The sequence below is a fragment of the Psammomys obesus genome, unplaced genomic scaffold (assembly GCF_907164565.1).
Source record: "Psammomys obesus unplaced genomic scaffold, mPsaObe1.curated_primary_1811, whole genome shotgun sequence".
Classification (NCBI taxonomy): domain Eukaryota; kingdom Metazoa; phylum Chordata; class Mammalia; order Rodentia; family Muridae; genus Psammomys; species Psammomys obesus.
The window spans coordinates 5,044,137-5,069,387 of record NW_026586662.1 but is presented as its reverse complement, the minus strand read 5'-3'; the positions used below and the strand labels follow the sequence as shown (position 1 = coordinate 5,069,387).

General features: G+C 41.8%; 1 protein-coding gene across 5 annotated transcripts in view; it reads right to left on the bottom strand.

Moving 5' to 3' along the window:
* Hmgn3 (high mobility group nucleosomal binding domain 3) overlaps positions 1-22,403 on the bottom strand; it is a 37,570-nt gene extending 15,167 nt beyond the window's left edge. For all 5 annotated transcript variants that reach the window (XR_008719579.1, XM_055602541.1, XM_055602543.1 and 2 more), the window contains exon 1: positions 22,219-22,403. Coding sequence is in view for 4 of the 5 variants with exons in the window: in XM_055602541.1 (XP_055458516.1) it covers positions 22,219-22,398 (180 nt within the window). In the remaining variant the exon portion in view is untranslated. The remainder of the gene's footprint in view (positions 1-22,218) is intronic.
* Positions 22,404-25,251: the final 2,848 nt, after the last annotated feature.

Sequence of the window (25,251 nt, the reverse complement as noted above, 5' to 3'; positions counted from 1 at the left end):
TATATATATATATATATATATATATATATATATATATATATATATATATATATATATATATATATATTTGTATTTTTATTATACCTGAAATGGCACAGTTGGAAATAATACGCATGCTCTATAAATATCTGGGAGCTAGTGGGACTCTGTAACTGGAGCGAGGGAGATGACGTGGTGGCTCAGAGCACTTGCTGCTCTTCCAACCCAAGTTCAGTTCCTAGCATCCGTGCTGTGTAGCTCGGAATCACCTGCAACTCCAGGTCCAGGAGATCCAATGTCCTCTTCCGGCCTCCACAGGCACACGCCCACATGTACATAAATACACACTCAAGACATACAAATAAATAACAAGATAAATCTCAAAAATAAACTAAACAATTATTGATATGGTGGGATTAAAATAGGCGTAAAATAAAAGAATAAAGATCTACATGAAATAATAATAACTTGAAAAAAACTTAGATAACAAAATAATAAGTAAAATGTAGGGAATGCATAGTAGTCTTTGGGAAAAGCAAAACATACCAAGGCAAAGATCACAGAGAACCATCTCTGTCCCCTGGCCTATCTGTTACATATGGCTTACCAGCCCCCATTTTTCAGAAGCTTCCTTGCCTACAAGGCTCTAGCCTGTTTCCCACAATTGACCAATTGTTCTCTCCTCCACACAGAACCTCCCCTGTCTGGAAGGGAAACATAACTTTCTCTTTTCTGTTCTCCACTCTTGTACAAAAATGGCAGCTTCACAGCCTATGTGCTGTATCTGTTAGCTGAGTTCTAGATAGCAACTCTCTGAGCACACAGTGACCATTTCTACAGGGGCCCCTGGTTTTCATAATATCCTGTGTTACAAACTCAATGCTTCTGCCCATCCAGATTTTCTGTCAGGCCACTCAGTAGCTATCAGTCAGGGGTTCTCTACTTGTAACTGTGGAATAGGTAAGAAAGCATTGTGCTGCTATTATAGATATGTATATTATATATTAGCATATCCTGGTTAGCTTTCCAACTTGCCACATGTAAGAGGCATTTGAAAAGAGGGTACCTCTGTTGAGAAAATACCCACCCAAGACTGTTTTATGGGCAAGCCTGTGGAGTATTTTCATAGTTGATATGACTGACGATTGATGTGGGCAGTGTCAACCTAGGACATGTCATTTTGAGTTGTATAAGAAAGCAGGCTGAGCAGCTTTGTGGAAGAAACCGGTAAGTAGCATCTTCTATGGATTCTGCCTTCAGTTCCTGTCCCCAGGTTCCCGCCCTGCCCTGACTTCTCCGAGTGATGTCTGATCTGAGAGTTGCAAGGTGAAATAAACCCTTTCCTCCCCAAGTTACTTTGGGTCCTAGTGTTAATCACAACAACAGAAACCCTAAGAATACATATATAATATATTACATATAATACAATATTATATTAAGAATATGTATTATAATACATAGTATAATAAGAATATGTATGAGATGTATTATTTATAAACTCAATGTTAATACTACTTTCAGTGTTACATGCCACGGATTAGTAGCAGGCAATATTACCAAGAAATCAGTCTTTAAATATGGTTCTAATGATGTTTCTATTATACGCAACAAAAGACACTGTATTAAAAACGCTCGAAGAATGCAAACACTACTGTTTTCCCATAAGTAAGCTGTATGGCTCTAGATGTGACAGACTGCAACTCCAGACAAGGCTGGCTGCTTTGGCAGCCTCTCCACAGGGGTTTCTATTATCGAGCTCAGACATATTTCTAGTTAGGAGCATCCGGTGTTTTTTTTTCTGGGGTCACTGTGCTTCAGTGGCCTGAATACAGGCTGTGTCCTAAGTCTGTCGGAGGCTCAAGCTCCATATCCATGAATGATTTAACAATGATATTTAACTTAAAGGTTCATCATGACTAAGGCAGAGGTTAGGGAAAGGAGCTCGTCAACTCGACTACTATGCTATACAGTACAAGGCACAGGTGATCTTAAAGGTGAATAATAAAATGTGAAGTTATGTTCAATGGAGCCTTAAAGTCCTACACATTTCCTTACATCCAGATTCTCTGCAACTGGTCATCATTCTGTTGTTCACAATGACCAGGTGTACTGTTTCGGGAAGACTGTCATTGCTGGAAGTCTTACCACTGTGACTTGGCTATGAGACTGGATCAAGAGGAACAGGGTGTACTGTGAAGGAATTGATGCGGACTGGACTGCACTAAAAGATTATGTGAAATAAGAAGGAAGAAAGGAGGAGACGGAGGATTGGAGGCTTGCTCAGGTGATTGCCAGTGGGCTGAGGTGCAGGGTGAGGAGTGTTTTATGGGCTGCAGGGAATGCCTAAACAGACAGGTTCTTGCTTCACTAGCTGCTGTGCTCCAGGCTTATATGAATCTGCCGAGAACACCCAAGAGCATGAGAAGCATGGGCAAACAAAGGTCTCATGCATATCCAGGAGCCTCCTTCAGCTCCCAGCTGCCCCAGGACGATCAAGGAAGGTAGAAGATGTGCAGGATGCAGGTGGGCACAACAGAGGGTCTGATAGGTCAGAGAGTTGATCTCATGTTAAGTCAGAGGCGGGGGGGGGGGCGGGGGGAAGGTCACTGAATTCTCAATGACTCAATCACGACACAGACTCAGCCAGAAAGAATGAAAGGATTATTTTAAGTGAGCACAGCTAGTCTAAAGCAATCTTAAAAGAAGAGCAGGTACCTCTGGTCAGAGATAAGGCAGACACTTTCCTGTATGACTGGAGCTGAACAGCATCGCCCTCTACAAGATGAGCTGAGTAGGAGTCTGATAGGCACCCGCATGTGCTTGAGAGGTGTGTTAATCCCAGACTCAGGTTTATACATTTGTCTCATGTCCTAAGAAGTTCTAAGGGATCTAAAGAGCAAATGTCACAAGAGGCTCTACTGTCTTACAGTGGGAGGGCTGACTTCTTTGCTATGCCAAGACAAATCACTGTGCCCCTTTGCTGCTACTGTTAGAGCCCAGAGTTCCTTTTCTAGGACAGCAATGCTGTGTTATAGGGCCACGTATCAGAGCTGAAACATCTTTTTTTCCCCAACACTGCATGCTAAGGCCAGCACAGACTTTTACCCTCTTCTTCTGCAAAGGGTGTTAGGTTCCTGTGTGTTTTAGTAACTGCTTGTAAACATACCACCTCTATGCTTTCACCCCAGGCTAGCCCTGGGCTCTATGTCCAGGAATCTCTATCGATTTCTCAAGAAGGAAAACAAATGGGGCAGGGATGGGGGAGGAATGCTTGCTTGCTCAGGCCCACTTACAGGTTTAGAAATAATAAAATTAGCAATTTAGATGTAATTAACACTTACATAGACTTTCATACCGCCCAGTCCAAAAAAGACAAACAACAAAAAACTCAAGAATACACAAAGCATGAAAATAAAGGATTAAAAAAATATACACATGGGCTACAAACAATTTCATGTCCCTGAACAGATTTGATCTCCAGCACTAACAACGAGGGAACAAACAAATAGGCACAAACGTCGCTGTAACTAAGTAAAAACTAGAGCCATGCCGCATCAGGAGGATACTAAGATACACGTCATGATAAAACAATATGTAGCAGTGAAAACAAACTGTGTGTTAGGTATGCCATCATGCATAAATCTCACGACAGTGCTGATCTAGAAAAAGGGATCAAATAATCCCAGCTAAGGTTGAAAACTACACATAAGTGCTTAACCTGTAAGAGCAGCAAAGAAAAAAACAAACAAACCACAAACAGGTTACTTAAAACAGGTTACTTTTAGGAAGGGAGGGAGCGGGATAGGGGGAGGGAGGAGAACAAATTCACTGGCAAATGTACTTCTTAAGATAGCAGGTGACAATATTGACTTACTGCTCTTATTTAAACCATACATGTAGACGCATAGGCACCGTCTATGCAAATATTCTATATTAAACTGTCTTCCATTTGGAAAACTGTAAGAAGTTCTGAACCAAATAGGCAAGAAGGAAAAGCAAATCTTAGGGTTTTTTTTTTTTTAATTACAAATTTTGAAAGAAAAAAAAAACAACAGTTTACAGATTCTGAAATTAAAACAAAAAGTCCAAGCATAAACTTAATAGGGTCAACAAGAAAAATGACTGATTGCCATTGAGCAATAATCATAGAACGCAACAAAGAACAATAAAGAGATGGAAAGTGTGTGTGCGTATGTGAGAGAGAGAGAGACAGAAAGAGAAAGAGGGAAGGAGAGAGGGAGGGAGGGAGGGAGGGAGGGAGGGAGGGAGGGAGGGAGGGAGGGAAAAGTGGCTACTTGAGAAACTTCAAACCTCTGAAGAGACCGCTCAGAAGCAGGAAAAAGTGGCGCCAGTAACACAGAAACAGCACAATGGTTGCACACAAGGCCAACTCTAACAAAAGCACAGGGAAGCAAGGAAAACTAGAGAAACTTACAAGTTAAAAGGCAGGCTACCTGCAGAGAATTACTCTTCCCCAGTAATTATAAATATCAGTCAGTATTGTCCACAGTCCAGGCCAAGTGTCAACCTAGAATTCCACACCTCGCTGCCATTCCAGAACTGGTTCAGATTATAAACAAAGAGTTCACCACCAACAAAGCCTTTCTTTCAACATGGCCCTGTCTCTGAAGGGTCAAATTCAGCAACAGCAAACATGAGACTACATGGAAGGCAGGTTGGTAAGAAAAAAAAAATGAAAAGAAATATCCTGGTAAATGTAATTATTACATGCATATAATACTACCCATTATTTGTTTTGTTTTAAAAATCTGTTTTTAAAAGAAATCTGGGAACAGTGCCAACCTCTGTCGTGCTACATACAGCATGCGTAATTTTAGATTTCCTGGGAGCCATAGTAACAAAGCAAAAAGAAACAGGTAGGACTATGCGTGATGTTTTAGTCAACGGAATGTATGAACGTGTGCCATTTTACTATGTCGTCAATATAAAAATTATTAATATGGTACTGCACATTTTTTATTAAACCCTTTAAGTCTGTTGTGTATTTTTCAATGAATAGACCAGCTCCACCAAACCCTAAATTTTCATTGCAAATACCTGATGTGTATTTAGAACTCAAATTATACTTTTACCCAGACAGATTATTCCAAAAATATTTGAAATTTGCCCAATAATGGGATCTTTTCAGTTTTGAAATGTAAGTTGATTACATTTAACCAAAACTAGAAATTTGGGTCCTTTTCCCTCTTTACAGGCTCAGTAACCTCCTTCAGCCAGTAGCTACCACACAGGGCAAAGGGAGTGGGGGTGGGGAAGAGTTGGAGGGTGTGCCTCTGGGGAGGAGGTGGGAATGGGAAGAAGGGTAAGAATTATATCAGCTAGGAGCCTGGGTTTGATTTGGAAGGTAACGGACACCAAAAGATTTGCGACTCTCTTATAATAAGATGTCATGATGATGATTTCAAAATTTCAGTCTATGAACATCCAGATCAGGAAGGTGAATCTGACTGGCAAGGGAGAAAAGGAAAAAAAAAAGTCAAAATCACACGGTAAACAGAAAACATACATTGCACCGTTAGAGAAAGTCCAATGTATCAGTAACCACGAAGCATCTGAGCAAAGCAGACCCACTTTGAAAATTTTACATGTCTAGATTAGTATGAGGAACGTAGGTAGGCATGAATTGTCAAAGCATAACACACGTACAGGGAGAAGGTGGCACGAACTTGTGGTAGTGGTTACCTCCAGGGAGGTCCACAGAGCCATGGGGACAAAGGGATTTTTCGAAGGAAGATTTCTCTCCATGTGCTCACTTTTAAAGGACGTGGATCTGAAGCAAAGAGACAAGCTATTCTAATTTGTGAAACCTGGGAAGCGGATAAATAATTATGTTCTATCACTTCCTGGGTTCCTGAATTAAAATGCTTCTAAAGGAAAAAATGCTACTCATATTGGGAAGAAAAATTAAAAACAAATTTGCTACAGTAAGCCCCATTTAACAATGCTATGCCTCTTCCCTGACAGCTTCCCGGACGACAGCTCGCATTTTCAGCATTTCTTCCTTGTGTTATCAGTCTGCTTCATTGACTGCCTGCCTTTTTGTTCAACATATATCATTACTACACTTGTGGGAAAAGGGAGGACCTGGACTTAGAATTCCTCTCCAGCTAGGGCGCGAGGAGCTGGCAGAGGGACACAGCCACCTCTAGCCACTGACCAAGGATTCTCAAGAGATGTCTGTGTTCCAATCTCATTCAAGCACACTGAAGATAACACTTTGTCCTTCCAGCAAAACAAACAAACAAACAACCCCCCCCCCACCTAAAAAATAACCAAGAAAAGAAACCTGGTGCTTCTGGTCCATAAGCCAACAGGTAGCGCTGAGCTTCCCTGAGAATGAATGATGGCAATCGTCCTTTAGTGAACCGCTTTTGCCCACCAAAGCCAGGAGGCTGGAGGGGATGATTAAATCCTTTCCCCCCTTGTCATTTGTTTGGGAACTGCTGTACATGGGCTCAGGCTGCAGATCTGTGATTCAAAAGGAGCCCCCTTGGTGTGTCAAGACACCACAAGAGAATAAGGCCTGTGTTTTCTGGTGCTGGATCATGGGCGATGCAGAAGAGGAAGGCTCAGAATCCTCATCAGGGATTGCTGGACCTGTGGGAAGAGTGTGTGTGTGTGTGTGTGTGTGTGTGTGTGTGTGTGTGTGTGTGTATGTGTGTGTGTGTGTGTATGTGTGAGAATGTGGGTACTGGTGCCATATTGTACATATGGAAGTCAAAGGGACAGCCTCAGGGTCTGGTCCTTGCCTTCCCCCTGGTTTGAGACAGAGTCTCTTCTTTGCTGCTGCCTCTGCCTGGCTTCTAAGAATGATCTTCTTTCTGTATCCATCTCCCCACAGAAACACTAGGATTGCAGGCACATAATGCTACGCTTGGCTTTACATGGGTCCTGGGGATCTGAACTCTTGTGCCTGCAGGGCAAGCAGTTTATAACTGAGCTGTCTTCCAGCTCTTCACCGGACTGCCGCGTGAGGTCATCGTTAGGTACTCCACACTCTGAGGGACCACATTCACACTATTAATGATCAGACCCACATTAAGTTCTCTGTCACCCCTTCCCCTGCTTGGCTTATCAACTTCAGGTCCCCACAGGGATGACGTCACAGCAGGCTAGCATGTCTTCCCTGAATGTTTCGTTAAGAAAAAAACTAACCAGAAAGTTTATCTGGTCAGAAGCGTGGGTAAACTAAAAAACCTGTCTTCTAAGCTGTACTTAAAGGTAAAAACATTCTGTAAGTAATCAAACATAAACAATAACCAAAAATAAACAAAAAAAAAACCTTCTTTGTGCATGCAGAGTGTATTTCCATTAGTTTAAATATATGATCCAAATAGTGTATATAATATTTAGATCCAGATAATACAAAAATATATTAGTTGAAATTCTATAATACAACACGAAAGAAATGACTTAGAATATTCTACTCCTTTTTCATCTGGGGTCTCTTTGGCCAAGGTCACCTCTTTGGACGTGTTCTGGTTCTGTGTGTATAGGCTGGCGGATAAAGCTCCCGGCTAAATCAGAAGTCTGTATTCTACTCTAGCTGGCATGTGTGCTGTCTGTGTATGCATTTCTTCACTAGTGCGACAGAGACAAGAGCAGGTTACCTGACTTAGCTGGTCACTTTTTGATTATACTGCAGAAAAGTCCTGCACATTACCAGGGTGCTAGGCACGTTGGTAAGCCTCAGGGAAGCAGGACAGAGGAATAATGGTGACGTAAATAGTAACGGTAATAGTGAAGTCCGGGCAAGGAGCAGCCAGCTCAGTTGTCACTGCCATCTAATGAGGCTGCTAAAACAGTGCTGTGGCCATTTTGTACTGAACATTTGAGGTCAGAGAGGATAAGCAGTAACTTGTTCAACATGATTCTGCTAGGAAACCTGCCTCGAGTGAAAAAACTGGGATTAAGAAGCAGGCAGACTGACTCAGCCCTCATACTCCTTACAGTAAATTATTCAAAGCAGCTCGTGTTGGGCTTCTTCAATTTAAAAATGGCTGCTGATCTGGGATGGAGATAATGAAGAGCACTCAGTTTGGGAAACAATTCAAATATGGCCTATCTGAGGAACACATGATATATCATGGACATTTCCATCTGTCCTCTATGGACAAGTGGCTTAAAATAACAACAAACAGCGCCCCATTAAAGCATATATGTTGAAGTGTACATAATTTTGTTTGTGTTTGAGACTCTCAGGCTGGCTGTAAACTCGTGATCCTGCAAGGCTAGCCTCGAATGAATGATTCTCCTGGTTCCACCTTTCAAATGCTCAGATTTAATGATCACATACACAGATAATACATTTTTCTTTTTAAAAACCTCACTATGATAGCTAAAAAAAAAAAAAAAAAAGGCAAGAAACCATCACTTCTTATTTGTGTTTTTGATACAGGCTCTCCTGTATCCCAAGATGACCTTGAACTCCTATTTGGCTGAGAATGATATTGAACTTTCAACCCTCCTGCCACCATTTCCAGAGTGCTGGGATCACAGACATGTACGTGCCGCTACGTCCAATGCATGCAGTGCTGGGATTGAACACAGAGCTTCACGCACGCTGGGTAAGTACTCCACTGATGGAGCCACATCCCAGCACCATTCCGTCACTTTACAGCACTTTCCAGTTTTAATGTGCTTTTACACTATTGTTGCATTTGATTCTCTCAATGTTGTCAGCCAAACAGGGGCAGCCTTGCTATTTTCATTTTAGAGGGGTTCAGCCTTGTCCAGGTAGACTGACAATCTTTGCACTCTTACACCAGGGTTTTCAGCAATTTACCAGATGGTTAACTCTATTTTCTCCTTTATCCAGATATGAACCCATTTTTAGAAAAAAAGTAATTAGAATCTTCCATTGATTAAAAAAAACATTTAAAAAAAAACAATCAGCTGGCTATGGTGAAATCCATACATGACTGCTAAAGGAGAATTATAAGATTAAATGCGTCATCGAGAGGTAAGTAAGCAAAAACATACTGAGAAACAGTTTTAAAACTCTACAGAGTGAGTATACACAGAACCGGAGAAGGAAGGACCACTTTCATTGGAGGCTCTGTTGTTGTTTTGTGAGCTGTGGTTTAACGAAGCCCCAGCAGGTCCTGAGTTTGATACCCTCATGCATCGTCCTCCTTAGCGCTGGCACCACAGGCAACCGTGCCACGCTCATTCAGAAGTGGTTTCTAACACATTTGATCACTTCACGTCTTTCGTTCGTTTACCTTGCACACAAATGAGAAGTGAGGGCCAGTGTTCACGACGACTACAGATTTTAAAATAATTGTGCATAAAAATAACAATTCAAAGAAGGATGAGAATGAGGAAAAGGAGGAAGATGAAGAAGCAGAGGATAGTATCCTCCTCTGCCTCCTCTTCCTCCTCCTCCTCATCATATGCAGCAGCAGCAGCAAGGGGCTGGAACCTACCCTACAAGATGGTTCAATGGGTAAAAATGCTTAACTGGCTAGCCTAAAGATGTGAATTTTACCCTCAAAGCTCACGTAAGGTAAAGGGAAAGAACCAAGTCCACACACAGGTTGTGACGTGTACCTATAATAACATTAATAATAAATAAAATAAAGTCCCTTTTAAAAGTACAACATACCTCAAAAGGAAAGAGGGGGAAAAAAAAGAAAAAGATATAAAAAAACCAAACACATTTCAGTATAAAGTTTGTATTTCATTGTAGGCAGGGTCAAATAACGACATAATTTGAAAGTACAAACTGGAGTAAAAATCCATCCAGTTCTAGCTCTAACAGATTTTCATGGAGATTAACCTACTTCACTGTTATTTGATGCGTTCTAAAAACATAAATACCTTTCCATTTTCAAAATCGAGTACCTATGTAATGGAGTTCAGTATTTACCCTGCAATCTCTGATTCTAACATATAACAATCAAGTGTATCTTCATGCTTCTAGGCATGGAGGAACACCTCTGTTACTACGTAAAGCAACTTAAAGAACAAAGAACATATCTGAGTCATATAAAATTGAATAGTTTATCATGGAATATGAGAAAATATAAAAAGATATGCGTGTGCATGTATGTATGTGTGTACAAGAGAGTATGCATGTGTGTGTGTGTGTGTGTGTGTGTGTGTGTGTGTGTGTGCACGTGTCTTGTGTATACCTCTACTTATACACCACTAGTTACTGAAATATCTGGATTTGGTGATGCCGAGCCTTCCTTAGGAAGCTCAGGCCCGGACTCTGAACCAAGACTTAAGGCACAGGCAGAGGTAATCACAAGTTGCTTGGTAACTTTGTATGGCTGGTGCCCAGAAGTGATGGCAAGACCCTGCATTTTAACAAAACCAGCATTTCAAACAAATGAGCAATTACATATAATAACGCTTCATTTTTTTTTAGGCAGTTTAGTTTAAATTTTTGAAAACTGAAGTTATTAGAAATAAATGGATGTGAGAAATTTGAAGGCGCAATGGTTAAAAGGAAAATCGGTTAGAATGTTGGTCCTCTAACTTTCTAGCTGCGTGACCCCAAGGAGCGACCCTTATCTCACTGAACCCTGATATTCCCTTTCCACGGTTGGGATCCCAGGCTCTGGGGCCAGACCTCTAGCAGTGATGTCACAGCTCATAAGGGCCTTGGGGAAATGTTACCCTCTGGTGCTTCAGTGTGTAAAATGATGGTGAATGGACCTGAGTGGGTTGTTGTGGGGGCATTTAAGCCATGTGAAAGAAAAGCGCCTGACTCACAGAAAGTCCCGGAATGTCATGGAAACAGTGAACACACGTGTTGTTCATGAAATTGCAGAACAGCACTTTCTCTATGTACTTACTTACCATGACACAGCTTCGCTTAACTATCGAGCCCAAAGAACATAAGACACGCAACTCAAATCTGGTACAACCAGGTATTCAATAAAGTTAATTATTTAAATCTGAACAGCAATATATATGCCTGTGTTAATTACTGATATCATTTCCCCTTAACGTGCTAACTGTTTGAACCCATTTTGAAGATGGAAGCTATTTTCTCTGTTTCCTTACTTCTGAATGTACACATCACTTGCTCTATGGGTGCCCAGCAAGCAGTTCCCTTGGGCACATCTACAGGGCTGCTCCTGTGCATGCCCGTAAGGACTCAACAGACACCGTCGCTATCACCTATAGTGGGGTCTGACTGAATTCTTCCAAGACAGGGAAATGTGCAACAAAAAAAGTTGCTGGTGAAAAATGTAACATTCTGATTTGGTTTATCGTCAACACTGACTTTTAAATTACTCAGGAGAGTAACATCGCATTTCAACAAACTAGGTACTGTGAAAGCAGACGCTCTCAATGGCATTTATTTCAGTCACCGTTGCCAAACTGCACCCTACAGGAAAGTGGAATATATTTAACTTTACTGTCAACAAGCACAGCATTTTAGGGAAGAAGTATAGAGGGGAGAGGGTTATTTAGCTGACTTCCTAAGGGAATTTTAATATCGTATAGGGATGTTTTGAAACTTTTCTTCTGCGAGAAAAATCAACCACAGAGGAACATCCAAGATTAAAGCTTACATTACTAGAAAAGTACATTTGTGATTTGGTTATTGCACATCTACCCCAACTGCAGCTAATCAGCCATCTACGGTGAGAACTGCTTGCTCCCCACTCACTGCACCTGCCATTCATCCCCAAAAATGGAAGCCTGGGGTTAGTGAGAAGCCCATTATTTCATTATGTTTTTCTTAACAATTAAAAATGCCATCAGTTTAATGACGCCCATGTTTGACGGTTCTCCTCACGCCAACACCACGCTAAGTACTCTCATCACCCCAGTGAATCCCCAGTGAGGTGGGACATAAGATTATCCTGGTTTTACACATGAGGAAACTGAGTTCTAGAAAATGACGAAGACGAAGAGGCTGAGGAGGGGCTACGGAAACACCGCCAGATCATCCGTCCAGCAAGCAGTACAAGCCTCACATCAGACACTTCCTCCCCGAAGCCTGAAATAATTAAACAACCATCTTCTCCTTTACAAACAACTAATTGATCCACTTGCTTAAGAAACATGTACAGCACGTCTCTTAGGTGCTGTGGGGAAATGAGAGATTTCACGGCTCAGTAAAATTAGAAGGATTACAAAACAAAGTTAATTTAAAAACATAATCAATCAAATAACACGTGGTTATCGTGTTAGACAACAATCTGTAAAAAAGTAAGAGGTAAGGGTTAGCAAGGCCGTTCAGAGGTGCGGCATCTTACGGCCTGAGCTGGTGTCAGATGCTAAGAATCTCATACCTGATAAAGAGCTTAACTTTTATAATATATGAAGAATTTTTACAAGCCAATAAGATGGAGAAGAACCTGTGCTTTCTGTTTGTTTTTGTTTTGTTTTGTCCTTTGCTTGTCAACTTGACACAAGCTAGGGCTCTCTGGGAAAAGGAACCCGTAAGTGAGACGTCGCCTCCATGAGACAGAGGCGACTCTGTGGGGCACTGTACTAATTAATGGCCGCTGTCAGAGGCGCAGCTCCTGGGCAGGTGGCCTTTAATGTGCTGGGTAAGAGCAAGCTCAGCAGGCTGTGTGAAGCAAGGCAGTAAGCAGCATCTCTGCTCTAGGCCCTGCCTTGTGTTCCTGTCTCGGCTTCTCCTGACGAGGAACAGCTCTCCCCCACAGAAAGCAAACTAAGACACAACCCAATTTAATAACGGGCAAAAATATCTGACTAGGCATCGCTGCTCAGAAGCATAATGTTAACATGCACGAGGCCCTGATTTTTATCTGCAGCACTACAGGAAACACACACGCACACACATACACACACACGCACGCACACACACTCTTGATATATGAAAAGATGCTCATCATCTCTGGCTATAGAAATGTAAATTAAATTAAATTAATTGTAAATTAAATTAGACTATGCATAAATAAGAACCCTACCAGTACTAACTATTAGCACAATGGAACCCTTCCTCCACTTGGAAAACACCCGGAAATATCTTAAAATAGTAAATACAAATTTTGAAACCACTTGCCATTTACTTCTACTCTTTGAAATATTCCCAAGATAAATGAAAAATTATGTATCCACGCAGAATACCTATTCAAATAGATGCATCATTATCTATGGTAGACAAAGTTTAGACAATAATAATGCTTTTCAAAATTTGAAAAATGTGAGCAAAAAGACAATGCATCCATACAATGGAGTATTAATAAACAATAAAGCAATAAAGTCCTGATATCTGATACCACATATATGGACCACAAAAATTGAAACAAATCAGAAACAAAGCACTATATATTAAAGTTTCTTTTATATGAAATATCCAGAAAAGGCAACTATACAAGAAAAGCAGCTGCTCAGTGATGATGGGAGTTAACATTTTTTTAAGGCTATCTTTTTGAGCTTCGAAACTAGATAATGGGAATGATTGCACAGTTCTGTAATTTACTGAAAATCACTGAGTTGTGCACTCCAGTTGAATGGACTCTATAGTAAGGAAACCATTTTCAATAAACCTTTGTGTAAGGAACCTGTAATATCTCAGCAGTGGGAAATCATGCTTTTTTTTTTTTTAAACTCAGGCTATTTAAAGAAAACCACGTCTTACCAACTGTGAACATACACATATCTCTGATTCCTAGTAAATGTATATATTTAAAGACTTGTTTTTTTTTAACTGTGTGTGTATATGTGTGTGTCCATGTTGAGTACAGATGCCCACAGAGTCCAGAAGAGGGCACCAGGTCCACTGGCTCTGGGGTTACAGGTGGTTTTCAGTTGCCAGACATAGGTGCTGGGAAACAAACTCAGGTTCTCTACAATCGCAGTTATCAGCACTGCTCAACAGCCCCCAGAGTGAACATTTTCATTTGAGCCTGTCTTTCCTATAACAATGTCTATCTTCTCTACAGAGACATGTGAGGCACTTTCATCTTAAGATAGCAAATCTCTTTCAGTGCTACTGCATTCAAATATTTTTTTTTACGAACATTAAATTTTTAGTAATTTTCCCCCATTGAAATATTTATTTGTGTAGTGAAAATTATGCACTTTTCTATCTATAATCTCCATCTTTGGTGTTAAAACGGTGACAGCCTTTTCAAAGATAAACTTTGAAACCCTGAGTACTGTTAATTATGCCTCTCCCATGCCAAGCCCAATGCTATTAGGCCCTTCCATTAAAGAAATACAGCAACCACACCTCCCCCTCCCCCCAAAAATCCCACAAAAACAAAATGAAAACAAACCCTATTTAAAGTCTCAAAGTAGCTGCTCATTCCCCCAGACCCAATCCTTGCACTGCAACAGAACATCAGTTGTAGCCTTCCATCCCCTTCTGGCCTCCCTTCCCCCACTCCTTGCAGCTCAGCTTCTAAGGCCAGAAGGCATTCCCTGCCAAAATACCACCCTAGCAGCCCAGTAAAGCTGGCAACACTCAGCCATCATATCCTGAAAATACATACAGGAACCAGAAACCAAGGAACAAAACACCCACCCAACAGAGACAAACCCAGAAATCAGGGCCTAGACTTATAATCACACCTAAATTAAATGCCTAGACACCAGCGTAAGGACGCAATCAACAATAGTAAGGGTCATATGTCTCCGCCAGAGCCCAGCTATCTTACCCCAGCAGGCTGAAGCACACACCAAAAAAAAAAAAAAAAAAAAAAAAAAAAAAAGACCTTAAAACCAACTATATGAAGATGATAGAGGTCCTTAAAGATGAAAGGAATAAATTCCTTAAAGAAATCCAGGAAAACACAAAGAATTAGAGGAAGTGAATAAATTCCTTAAAGAAAGCCAAGAAAAAAAACCCTAAGTAGTTGAAGGAAGTGAATAAAACGGTTCAAGATGGATAAACATACTAAAATCTATAGCCCTAAAGAAGCTAAACAACAAGGAGGACCCTAGGGAAGATGCTTAATCCTCATTCAGAAGGGCAAACAGGATAGACATCAGAAGTAGGAGAAGACAAGGAACAGAACAGGAGCCTTCCACAGAGGACCTCTGAAAGACTCTACCCACCAGGGTATTGAAGGAGACACTAAGACTCATAGCCAAACTTTGGGCAGAGTGCCGAAATCCTTATGGAAGAAGAGGGAGATAGAAAGACCTGGAGGGCACAGGAACTCCAAAAGGAGACCAACAGAACCAAAATACCTGGGCCCAGGGTGTCCTACAGAGACTGTTACTCTAATTAAGGACCCTGCATGGAGAGGATCTAGACCCCCCTGTTCAAAGAAAGCCCATTGGCTGCTCAGTTTCCGAGTGTATGTTCTAGTAAGGAGTACAGGGGAATATCTCTGACATGAACTCAGTGGCTGGCTCTTTGATCACCTCCCCCTGGGGAGTGCAGCCTTGCCAGGTCACAGAGGAAGATGATGCAGCTAGCCTTGATGAGACCTGATAGGCTAGGGTCAGATAGAAGGGGAGGAGGTCCTTCCCCTATCAGGGGATAGTGAAAAGGCACAGGGTGAGACGACTGAGGGAGGGTAGGACTGGGAGGAGATGAGGGAGGGGCTGCAGTGGGGATACAAAGTGAATAAATTCTAATAAATATATAAATAAAATTAAATATTAAAAAATTAAAAAAAACAAAATTAAACAAAAATAAAACAAAGCAAAAGAAGCAGAGGGGAAAAAAAAACGAATTAAAGGAATTCTGGAAACAAAAAATTTAGGAATGCGAACAGGAACTACAGAGGCAAGCTTTGCCAAGAAAATACAAGGGATGGACTAGAGTATCTCAGGCACTGAAAAAACGATAGAAGAAATGGGTACATGGTTAAAAAATAATGTTATATCTAAAAAAAAATCCCTGACACAAAACATCCAAGAAACCTGGGACAGTATGAAATGACCAAACCTAAGAAGAGAAATAGAGGAAGAAGAAGAATTCAGCTCAAAGGCCCAGAAAATATTTTCAGCAAAATCATAGAAGAAAGTTTTTCTTCCCTAAAGAAGGAGAGATGCCTATAAAAAGTACAAGGCATGTACAGAACACCAAATAGACTGGAACAGCAAAGAAAGTCCCCTTGCACATAATAATCAAAACAATAAACATATAGAAGAAAGAAGAGAATATTAATAGCTGCAAGAGAAAAAGAGCAAGTAACATATAAATTACATATAAATTACAGCTGACTCCTCAATTTCCACTGAGACTGAGACTCTAAAAGCCAGAAGGGCCTTCATAGATGTCCTGCAGCTGCTAAGAGACCACAGATTCCCACCCAGACTTCTATACACAGCAAAACTTTCAGTCACCATAGATGGAGAAAGTAAGATATTCCACAATAAAGCCAAATTTAAACAACATTTATCTATAAATCTAGCCCTACAGAAGGTGCTAGAAGAGAAACTCCAATGTAAGAAAATTAACTACAACCATAAAAACAAAGGAAATAATCTCACATCAGTAAAACCAAAAGAAGGTGTGTGCGCACGCACACACACGCGCGCGCGTACACACACACACACACGCACACAAATGCTCATGTACACATGCGATGCACACACACCACCACATCAACAACAATAAAATAATATGAATCAGCAATCATTGGTATAGATATCTCTCAGCATCAATGGTTTCAATACTTCAATAAAAAGACTAACAGGATGGATTTGAAAATAGGATCCATCCTTCTGCTACATACAAAAAACACACCTCAACATCAAGGATAAACATTACCTCAAGGTAAAGGGATGGAAAAAGTTATACTAAGCAAATGCTCCTAAGGAGCAAGTAGGTGTAGCCATTTTAATATCTAACAAAATAGATTTCAAACCAAACCTAATCAAAAGAGATAAGAAAGGACACTTCATAGTCATCAAAGGAAAATCCACCAAGACATTTCAAATTTTAATATTTGTGCCCCAAACACAAGAGCACCCACTTTTGTAAAAGATAACACTATTATAGCTTAAATCACATATTTACCCTTACACATTGATAGTGGGAGATGTCAAAATCCTAAAGACTTTCTAGAATTCAATGAAAATGAATACAGAGAATGACGAAACGTGTAGGACACAATAAAGGCAGTGCTAAAAGTAAAGGTCACAGCACTAAATGCTTTTATTAAAAAAAAAAAAAAAAGCAAAGAACTCATACTAGCAATTTAACAGCACACCTGAAAGCTCTAGAACAAAAATAAGTCAGCACACCCAAGAGGACCAGACAGCAAGAAATAACCTAACAATCTAAGGGCTAACATCAATAAAATAAAAACAAAGAGAACAACACAAGGAATCAATTAAACAAATGGTTGGTTCTTTTAGAAAATTACCAAGATGGACAAACCCTTACCCAAACTAACTAAAAGACAAAGAAAAAAAATCAAATTATAAAATCAGAAATGAAAACGGGACAAAAGAACAGACACTGAGGAAATCCAGAGGATCATAATGACATTCTTTAAAAACCTGTACTCCGCAAAATTGGAAAACCTAAATTAGAGATCGTTTTCTTGATAGGTACCACTTACCAAAGTTAAATCAAGATCAGATAAACAATTTATTTTTAATTTATTATTTATTACAATTTATTCACTTTGTATCCTGGATGTAGCCCTCTACCTTGTCTCCTCCCAGTCCTACCCTCCCTCTCTTTCCCCCTATGCCCCCCCTAGATAAACAATTTAAATAGACCTACAACCCCTAAAAATAGAAGTAGTCATTAAAAGTCTCCCAACCCAAGGAATCCAGGGTCAGACTGTTTTAGCACAGAATTCTGCCAGAATTTCAAAGAGAGTTAACACCAATACTCTTCCAGTTACTCCATAAAATAGAAACAAAAGGTTCATTACCTAATTCATTTTATGAGGTTACAGTTACCCTGATACCCAAACCACATAAAAGACTCAACAAAGAGAGAGCATTAGAGACCAATTTTCCTTATGAAGATAGATACAACAATACTCAATAAAATACTTGAGAAGAAAACAAAAACAAAAACAAAATCGAAAAACAGATCAGAAAGATTATCTGTCATGATCAAGTAGGCTTCATCCCAGAGAAGCAAGGATGGTTCAACATAAGAAAAATCAGTAAATGTAATCCGCCATATAAACAAGCTGAAAGAAGAAAACCACATGATCATCTCATTATACACTGAAAAGGCCTTTGACAAAATCTAACACCCCTTCATGATAAAAGTCTTAGAGAGATCAGAGATGTAAGGGACATGCCTAAATATAATAAACGTAATTTATAGTAAACCTATAGTCAACATCAAGTTAGTGGGGAACAATTCCACTAAAATCAGAAGAAGACAAGATTTTTCACTCTCCATATCTATTCAATATAGTACCTGAAGTTCTAGAGAGAGCAGTAAGACAAATAAAAGAGATCAAGAAGATTCAAATTGGAAAGGAGGAAGCCAAAGTATCACTATTTGCAGATGATATGGGTGTACATATCGACCCCCAAAATTCTACCAGGGAACTCCTACAGTTGTTAGACAAAGTAAGAAATAGGTAGATTTTTCTTTCTTGAGTCTCTAACTAGAACAAGACCACCCTGTACTCCACGTCTATTTTGTAGACATTGTTCTACTGGACAGTTTCTGGCATGATGTGCTAGACACAGCGATTCTGGGGATAAGGAATTGGAAACATAAAAAGGGTGTGAAAATATGTTTGCTGACCAGGCCAGGACTCAATCCAGGCCTTGCTGGTACTGACTGCTGCTGGCGTTTGTAAATGTTTGAGCAGAACAGTCTAGAACTTGGTCAGTCATTATCCCACCACCTGAGTCTGTGAGATTTCACCCGCTCACCATCCATTAGACAATACAGAAAACAACTTTATTTAAATCGTAGAAAGACATTACAATGTTAAGTGCTGCACTGCTTTAACAAATAAACAGCAGTCATTTAAAAATGACTTAATGGCTTACTGTACTGGTAAACATAAACAAACATATAAAACTTACACAGAGGTGTCTTGAGAAGAATTTACAATAATATGGATGATACTGTGTCCTTGAAGCTTGTAGCTGAGGACTAATGTTAGAACATAATACGAAGAGGCATCCAAACGCCTGGTTACAGAAAATGATTCTGACTTTTTCCTTGAGTCCTACCCACATTTTTTTTTTTTCAAGATCAGCCAGCACAAATTCAACCCATGTTCTTATCTTTCCTAGGGTCTTTGGATCTGCACAGCACATTCCATAATCTGTATAAACCCAAATGTCAGTCGACTTTTCTTTTTTGTCTGCTAATCTTATCGCTTCACTGAATTAAATATAAGCTCCCAGGGAACAAACTGTGTCCCTACAGTATTTAAACAGTGCTAGGTCTTCAGAGGTTTCCTGACTTTATTAGTACCACTTCTTGCTCGGCAGGACCTGGGAGTTCATTAAGGAACATTTCTATGAAACAAGGAGCAGAGACGGCAAGGAAAATATGGAGTGGGTACTTTGCAAGCTGATTACCGGGTTAGGGAGATGGCTCAGTGGGTGAAGAGTTTGCCCCTCAAGCTTAAGGACCTGAATTTGATCCCTGGCACTCATACAAAAGCCAGGTGTCTGTGTGTCTTTCAGCCTCATGCTGGAGAGGTAGAGATAGTCAGTTCAACCAAATCAATGAATTCTAGGCTGAATGAAAGACCCTGACTCAAAAAATAATGTGGAGAGCAATAGAGGTAGACAGCCAACTTGGACCTCTGACTTTCACCCCTGCCCCTATGCTTGCATTCCTCTCTCCCCTCTCTCTGTGTGTGTGTGTGTGTGTGTGTGTGTGTGCACGCGCGCGCGTGTTACAATTTAGTTTACAAAGCAGAACAGGTAGTTCTTCAGTTAAGGAAATTAAGTAGTATAGTATGTAAATCCTTCAGCAATTACCTGGCTGGACAGACCTCTAAGGACTATGCATGGATTGTCTCCAGTTCCTTTCTCGCACAGCTGTGCAGGTTTCACTGGGGACAGTGGTTTCCAATGTCACTTCCAAGGAACTCCAAGACCTCACCAGGCAGCTCTATGGTTTGACTACCAGGACTGCTAGGTGGATGGCCGTCACAGCCGTGCAATCTGTGGCTGTTCCTGCCCAGGTGTTTGGCCTCAAGATGTCAGTAAAAAGACTTCCTGTTAATCGAAGAGGCTTTCTCAGATGTCCCGAAGGACCCCACACAGATGTGTGTACACAGGTTTGCCCCTAGTTAAAGGACTGCTAACTCCATACATAGTCCCCGCCTTTCAGAGAATTAAAACATACAGCCACTTTCTTCTCCACGCCTTTCTTCCCTTCTTCCCCTTTAGAGGTGGACAGTGACAGAGCGAAGCTTTCGCCAGCAGTGGTCCTTGATCAAGGAAAAGTTCCACCAAACCCAGGAGCCATTACACATAAAGGGAGCATGTGACCTGCTGCTTATCCAAACAGGTTAATAATTTCCAGGGAAAGAGGTAGCCTTGACTCCCTCTGTAACTCATTTCTCGATAATTAGTTCCTCTGATTCTGCTAGAATTCCCAACTCGTCACTAACCTCACATAAAAGGCTGCAAACAGTGACATCATTCCAGTACAACAGCACTGGAAAAACAATGCCGCCATCAAATGACGCTTGAACAACGAGTCTCAAGGGCTCCTACTCCCAACACGCTCTGAGCCTCTCCAACTACAAGGCTCTGGATTTCCTAAAATTCCTCCTGTCCCAATCCATCTCCAAAGGAAGAGAAAGAGTTAACAGCGGTGGCCTTCGGGAGGACAGCAGCTCCACTATAAACCAATAGTTAATGAAATGTTGGGCAACACAGCTTCAGACCCTGCTCAATGAGTCTAAAATAGTTCTGCGGTTATGAAGATTGCATGAGATAAAGCACACTCGACTCCACCCAGCATGAGGCACACAGTAGGTTCACAGTAAACACTAGGAGAACCCCTTCTAATGAATAGCACTGATTTTATTTTAAAGAATGGAGATGGCTCAAGGAGTAAAGACACTTGGATTCCCACAACCCACAACCCACACGGCAGGAGAGAATCTACTACTGCAACGTGGATGGCCAGCGCCTCCCACGAATACACAAAATAAATAAATGTAATAAAAGTAAATTTAAAAAGGAGTGGAGGGGTTTACAATCAAACGCTTCGTGACGACAGACAAGAAAGCAAAAGCTGCTAAAATTTTAAAGCCTCGATAGTTTTAAATAATGCAACCACACACACACACACACACACACACACACACAGAGTGCACAGTCTTGGGGCAAAGCGGGGCATTATCTGAATCAAGTTTCAACTTTAACGGCCACACTGGTTGACTTGGCTCCTTTGGGCAGGTAGTGAGAAGGTTTTATTTGTTTTTGTGGGGTTTTTTTTTTTTTTGTTTTTTTTTTTGTTTTTTTTTTTTTCTCGTAAGAAGCAGTCTGCACACATCGGTTCTCACAGCGAGGGGTAAACAAATCATCTGCCCTTCCTTTACCAGTCCAATGACAAGTCGAAGCCCCACCCTGACAGAGCTGTATGAGCCCACGTGTGGCTCGTGATGTCCCTGCGGGGAGGGGACACAACCCACAAGAGGCAAAGAGCGACCAAAATGACTCCGGCTCCCTGCCCGGCCAAGCGTGGGGTGGTGGGTGGCATAGTGGCCCGGGCTTGGTGGCCCCTGACCTTGGCGGGGTCGGCCGTGCTCGGCACCAGTCCGTTTCCTCGCCACCCACCAGGCGCTGCGCACTGCCCCGCCCGCCCTCGCGCGGGGTGATTGACACCGGAGTGGGTACATACGGGTCCGCGGCGCAGCAGGGCTGGCGTAGGGAAACATGGCTTTCCCTCTCCCGGCCTTCCGCCTGCATCGCGCCCTCCCTGGGCACGGCCCGGGGGGGGGGGGGGGCCCCCCCCCCCCCCCCCGGCCCCCCTGCCTGCCCCCCCGGTTTTCGACTTTCCTGGCCCAGGAGACTCCTCTCACTGCCTCCCCTCCACCCTGACAACAAGCCGGAGTTTGCCAAGAGGAAACTCCGGCGAAGGGGGATGGACACCCTCTCTGGCTGCTGCTGGCAAGAGGTGGAAACCATTCCGACCAAGAGTTGATGGAGAGGGGGAGGACACGTCCCTGGAGGGAAAGTAACGCTCGGAGCTCGGTGCGAGGTCTGCAACAGGCATCTGCAGAAGGGAAGGAGCGGGCAGCGGCGGTGCCCAGTGCCCGAGTTACTGTGCGCACAGGCGCGTCCATCGCAGCACAGGGGGCATTGACTCTGAGCACACTCGAGGGCCTGCGGGCAGTTTTTATTTCCGGCAGGACTTACCTTTCTCTTCGGCATAATGACTACGTCGGTGTGGCAAAAAGTAAAGCTACGGGCTGGGCCACCTGGCGCGCCGCTGGATGGTGCCTGACCGCCGCCGCTGCTCCCGCGATGGGCTCGGCTAGCCCGGCGTTTCCGACCTGCACCTCCGCTTCCTCCCGCAGGCGCTCCACTCGCTCGCATCCCAGTCCCCCAATGGCGAGCCCCGCCAGCCGGCCGCGAGGCCCCATTGGCTGAGGGAACGTTCTAAATTCCACGAGGGCACGCCCACCCCCGTTCACCCGGTACGCGCAGTTGTAGTTTCCACTTCACTGGGAAGAGAAAAAAAAAAAAATCTGCCTGGAGACTGAGCATGCCCAGTTCAACTAGTATCCTTCGGGCCACAGTCTCCTGGAGTTTCATTGTTTCCCGGGCCTTCTTTGGGATTAGGGCAATGTGCACCTTCAAGGAAAAGAAGTTAAGCATTGACATATTAACTTCATAACGTAAAGGGGACACGGTCTACTTTGCACATTTGTTACTCATAAAAGCTTGTAATGGGCGTTCGCGGCGTAGATCTGTACAGGTGTAGGAAGCCCCTCTGTTCATAGAGTCTAACAGTTCCTAAAGGTCTCAGTCCCACCTCTAGAAAGAAAAAAAAAGCCTCAGCTATATGGGAAAATGGATGTCTGTTTGTTGTGGAAATTAAGGGGAACTCGAAAAAGGCAGGAATAAATTATAAGTATGTACATTTAAATGACAGCTGCCAAGTTACCTTTTATGTATAGTGTAATTTTCTCAAAGTTCTGCAAAGAATTGCAAAATACATATCTGAATTTATTTTATAAGACAAGTTTTATCCTGATGGCGAGAGAGAGAGGAAAAGAGAGAGAGAAAGAGAAAGCGAGAGAAAGATTGAGTTTAGGTCAACACCTTTCATAGACATAGGCACAAGGACAGGCACAAAATTTTAGCAAGTCAAATTCAGCAACACTGAAAAAGACAGCACGAACCCAGGGGAACAGTTGACCCTGGGAACACAGAATTTGTTCAACAACTGAAAATCAGTCAGGGTGATCAGCCCATTGCTATAATGAGGAATGGGATCATTTCAACAGCTGCAGGGGAAACGTTAGGGAATGGCCTGAAAACTCTGCACAGTGGAATATTACTCTGCAACGAAAGAAATGCGCTGTCCCTGATCAAATGCTACATGAACGTCAACACGAGACAGTGGACGGAGTTTATTCATTCATAGGAAACTACAGGAAAAGCAAACTAAACTAAGCAGGGTTAACCTGAGAATCTTCAACAAGGCAAAAGTCACACGGCAGCCTTAAAATTACATAAAATGAGATTTACTTTGCTCCCACAGAGGCTGTGTGTGAGTATCAAACAAAGTCATCATCATTTAATACCTACCTCACCTTTTCTTTACTGCTCTTTAGAGTAAGTGAATTATCTCTGCAAACTTGAGGTAATGAATGACTTTCTCTTTTGGGTGCATTTTTACAAACGCGTGGTGAATCTTTGTCTATTCTGTCGCTATTTGGTGAGCTTCAATGCCCTGCTGTTTTTATTTTCTTAGTCCTCTCGGTTCCTCATCTTTAGTAGAGTCTCCCTTTGGACTCAATGATCTCCATTGTCTTTGATGCATTCCTTGCCCTCAGAAATTCAGTGGATGACATTATATTCAAAAGAACTAAGATAAGACCAATTCATCGCTGTAGAGCTGCATGAAAACCTAGAGGTTCTTAATTTCACCATGCAACTAATATTTATAATGAATAGGTCTTAGAAGAGAGCTAATTTGCCAAATGCCTGGCAGCTGAAGAAGAAAGTTATTTATTATTTATTTATTAAATTCCAGGAAAGATATTTTTAGTAAACTGTGTGGGAAAGATGTTGGGTAACATAAGAATGTATTCTGGGTTCAACTGTGCTTTTCTCTTCTTTTGTCATAATGGTGCTTCAACCGAGGGTGCTGACTGGCTAGGCAAGTACTTTACCACTGAGCTATCCTCAGCCCTGTCGATTTTCTTTATGGAGACTTAAAGGTGTCCCAGTTAGGGATACAGTAAAATTTCCCCTCGGTTAATAAAAATTGACTCACAAAGTTGTTTTTATTTTCATTAATATTTTTAAAAACCAAATGCTTAGTGAAGAGTAGTAAGCAAAATCATGGTTACCATGAAGTGCACACAATAGAACAGTTACAATGAAATTGGAGCTTGTTAGCTGGAAAGCTAGTTGTGGGGCTGGAGAGATGGCTCAGCAGTTAAGAGCACTGGTTGCTCTTACAAAGGACCCAGGTTTGATTCCAAGCACCATCTATAACACCAGATCCAGGGGATTTGATGCCCTTTTCTGCCTTCAAGGTCATCAGGCATACACACACACACACCACACACAGGCAAAACATTCACACCTAACATAAAGTGAATAAATCTAATTTTTGAAAAGCTGATTACGAAAAACCTTGAGTGTTCGAATCTCTTAGTTCATTTACAACTGCTGAAAATAACAACTTCAGTAGAAATTGACAGTGGTTTGGCCTGCACCTGCCTAAGTAGGACAAGGGAACTGCCTACCCTTCTCACCACCACATCTTATCCCTTTATTACCCTTCAAGATTGGTGAAATGAGGGAGAAAGTAAGAGGAGGAGGCAAAGAGAATGATCTGGTAGGCAGCTAGAATTCCAGGTTAAGAGATAAAGGGGGCGGAACTTGCCAAGTGTGGGGCAGCAGAGGAGATCGCCCTGGTAAGAGGCAAGCACTCCCTTGCCTTTCTGTGTATTTCAAAGAGCCTTTCTAATGCTTCTCTGGATGATCAACCTCTACGACAGCAAAAGCTTCTCAACAGGATGCAGATACTTCATGGGCTCAGATAGATGATGGATGAATGAAGGGAACTCCTGTCTGAAGGAGAAGGAAGAGAAAATTAAAGATCAAACTTTAATTATATTTTTACTCCCTTTTTTTTTCTTCTGTCCTACTCGAATTTGTTGAGGTAGTAAAGACCCTGATCTCAGCCTTCTTCAAACAGCAAAACCACTT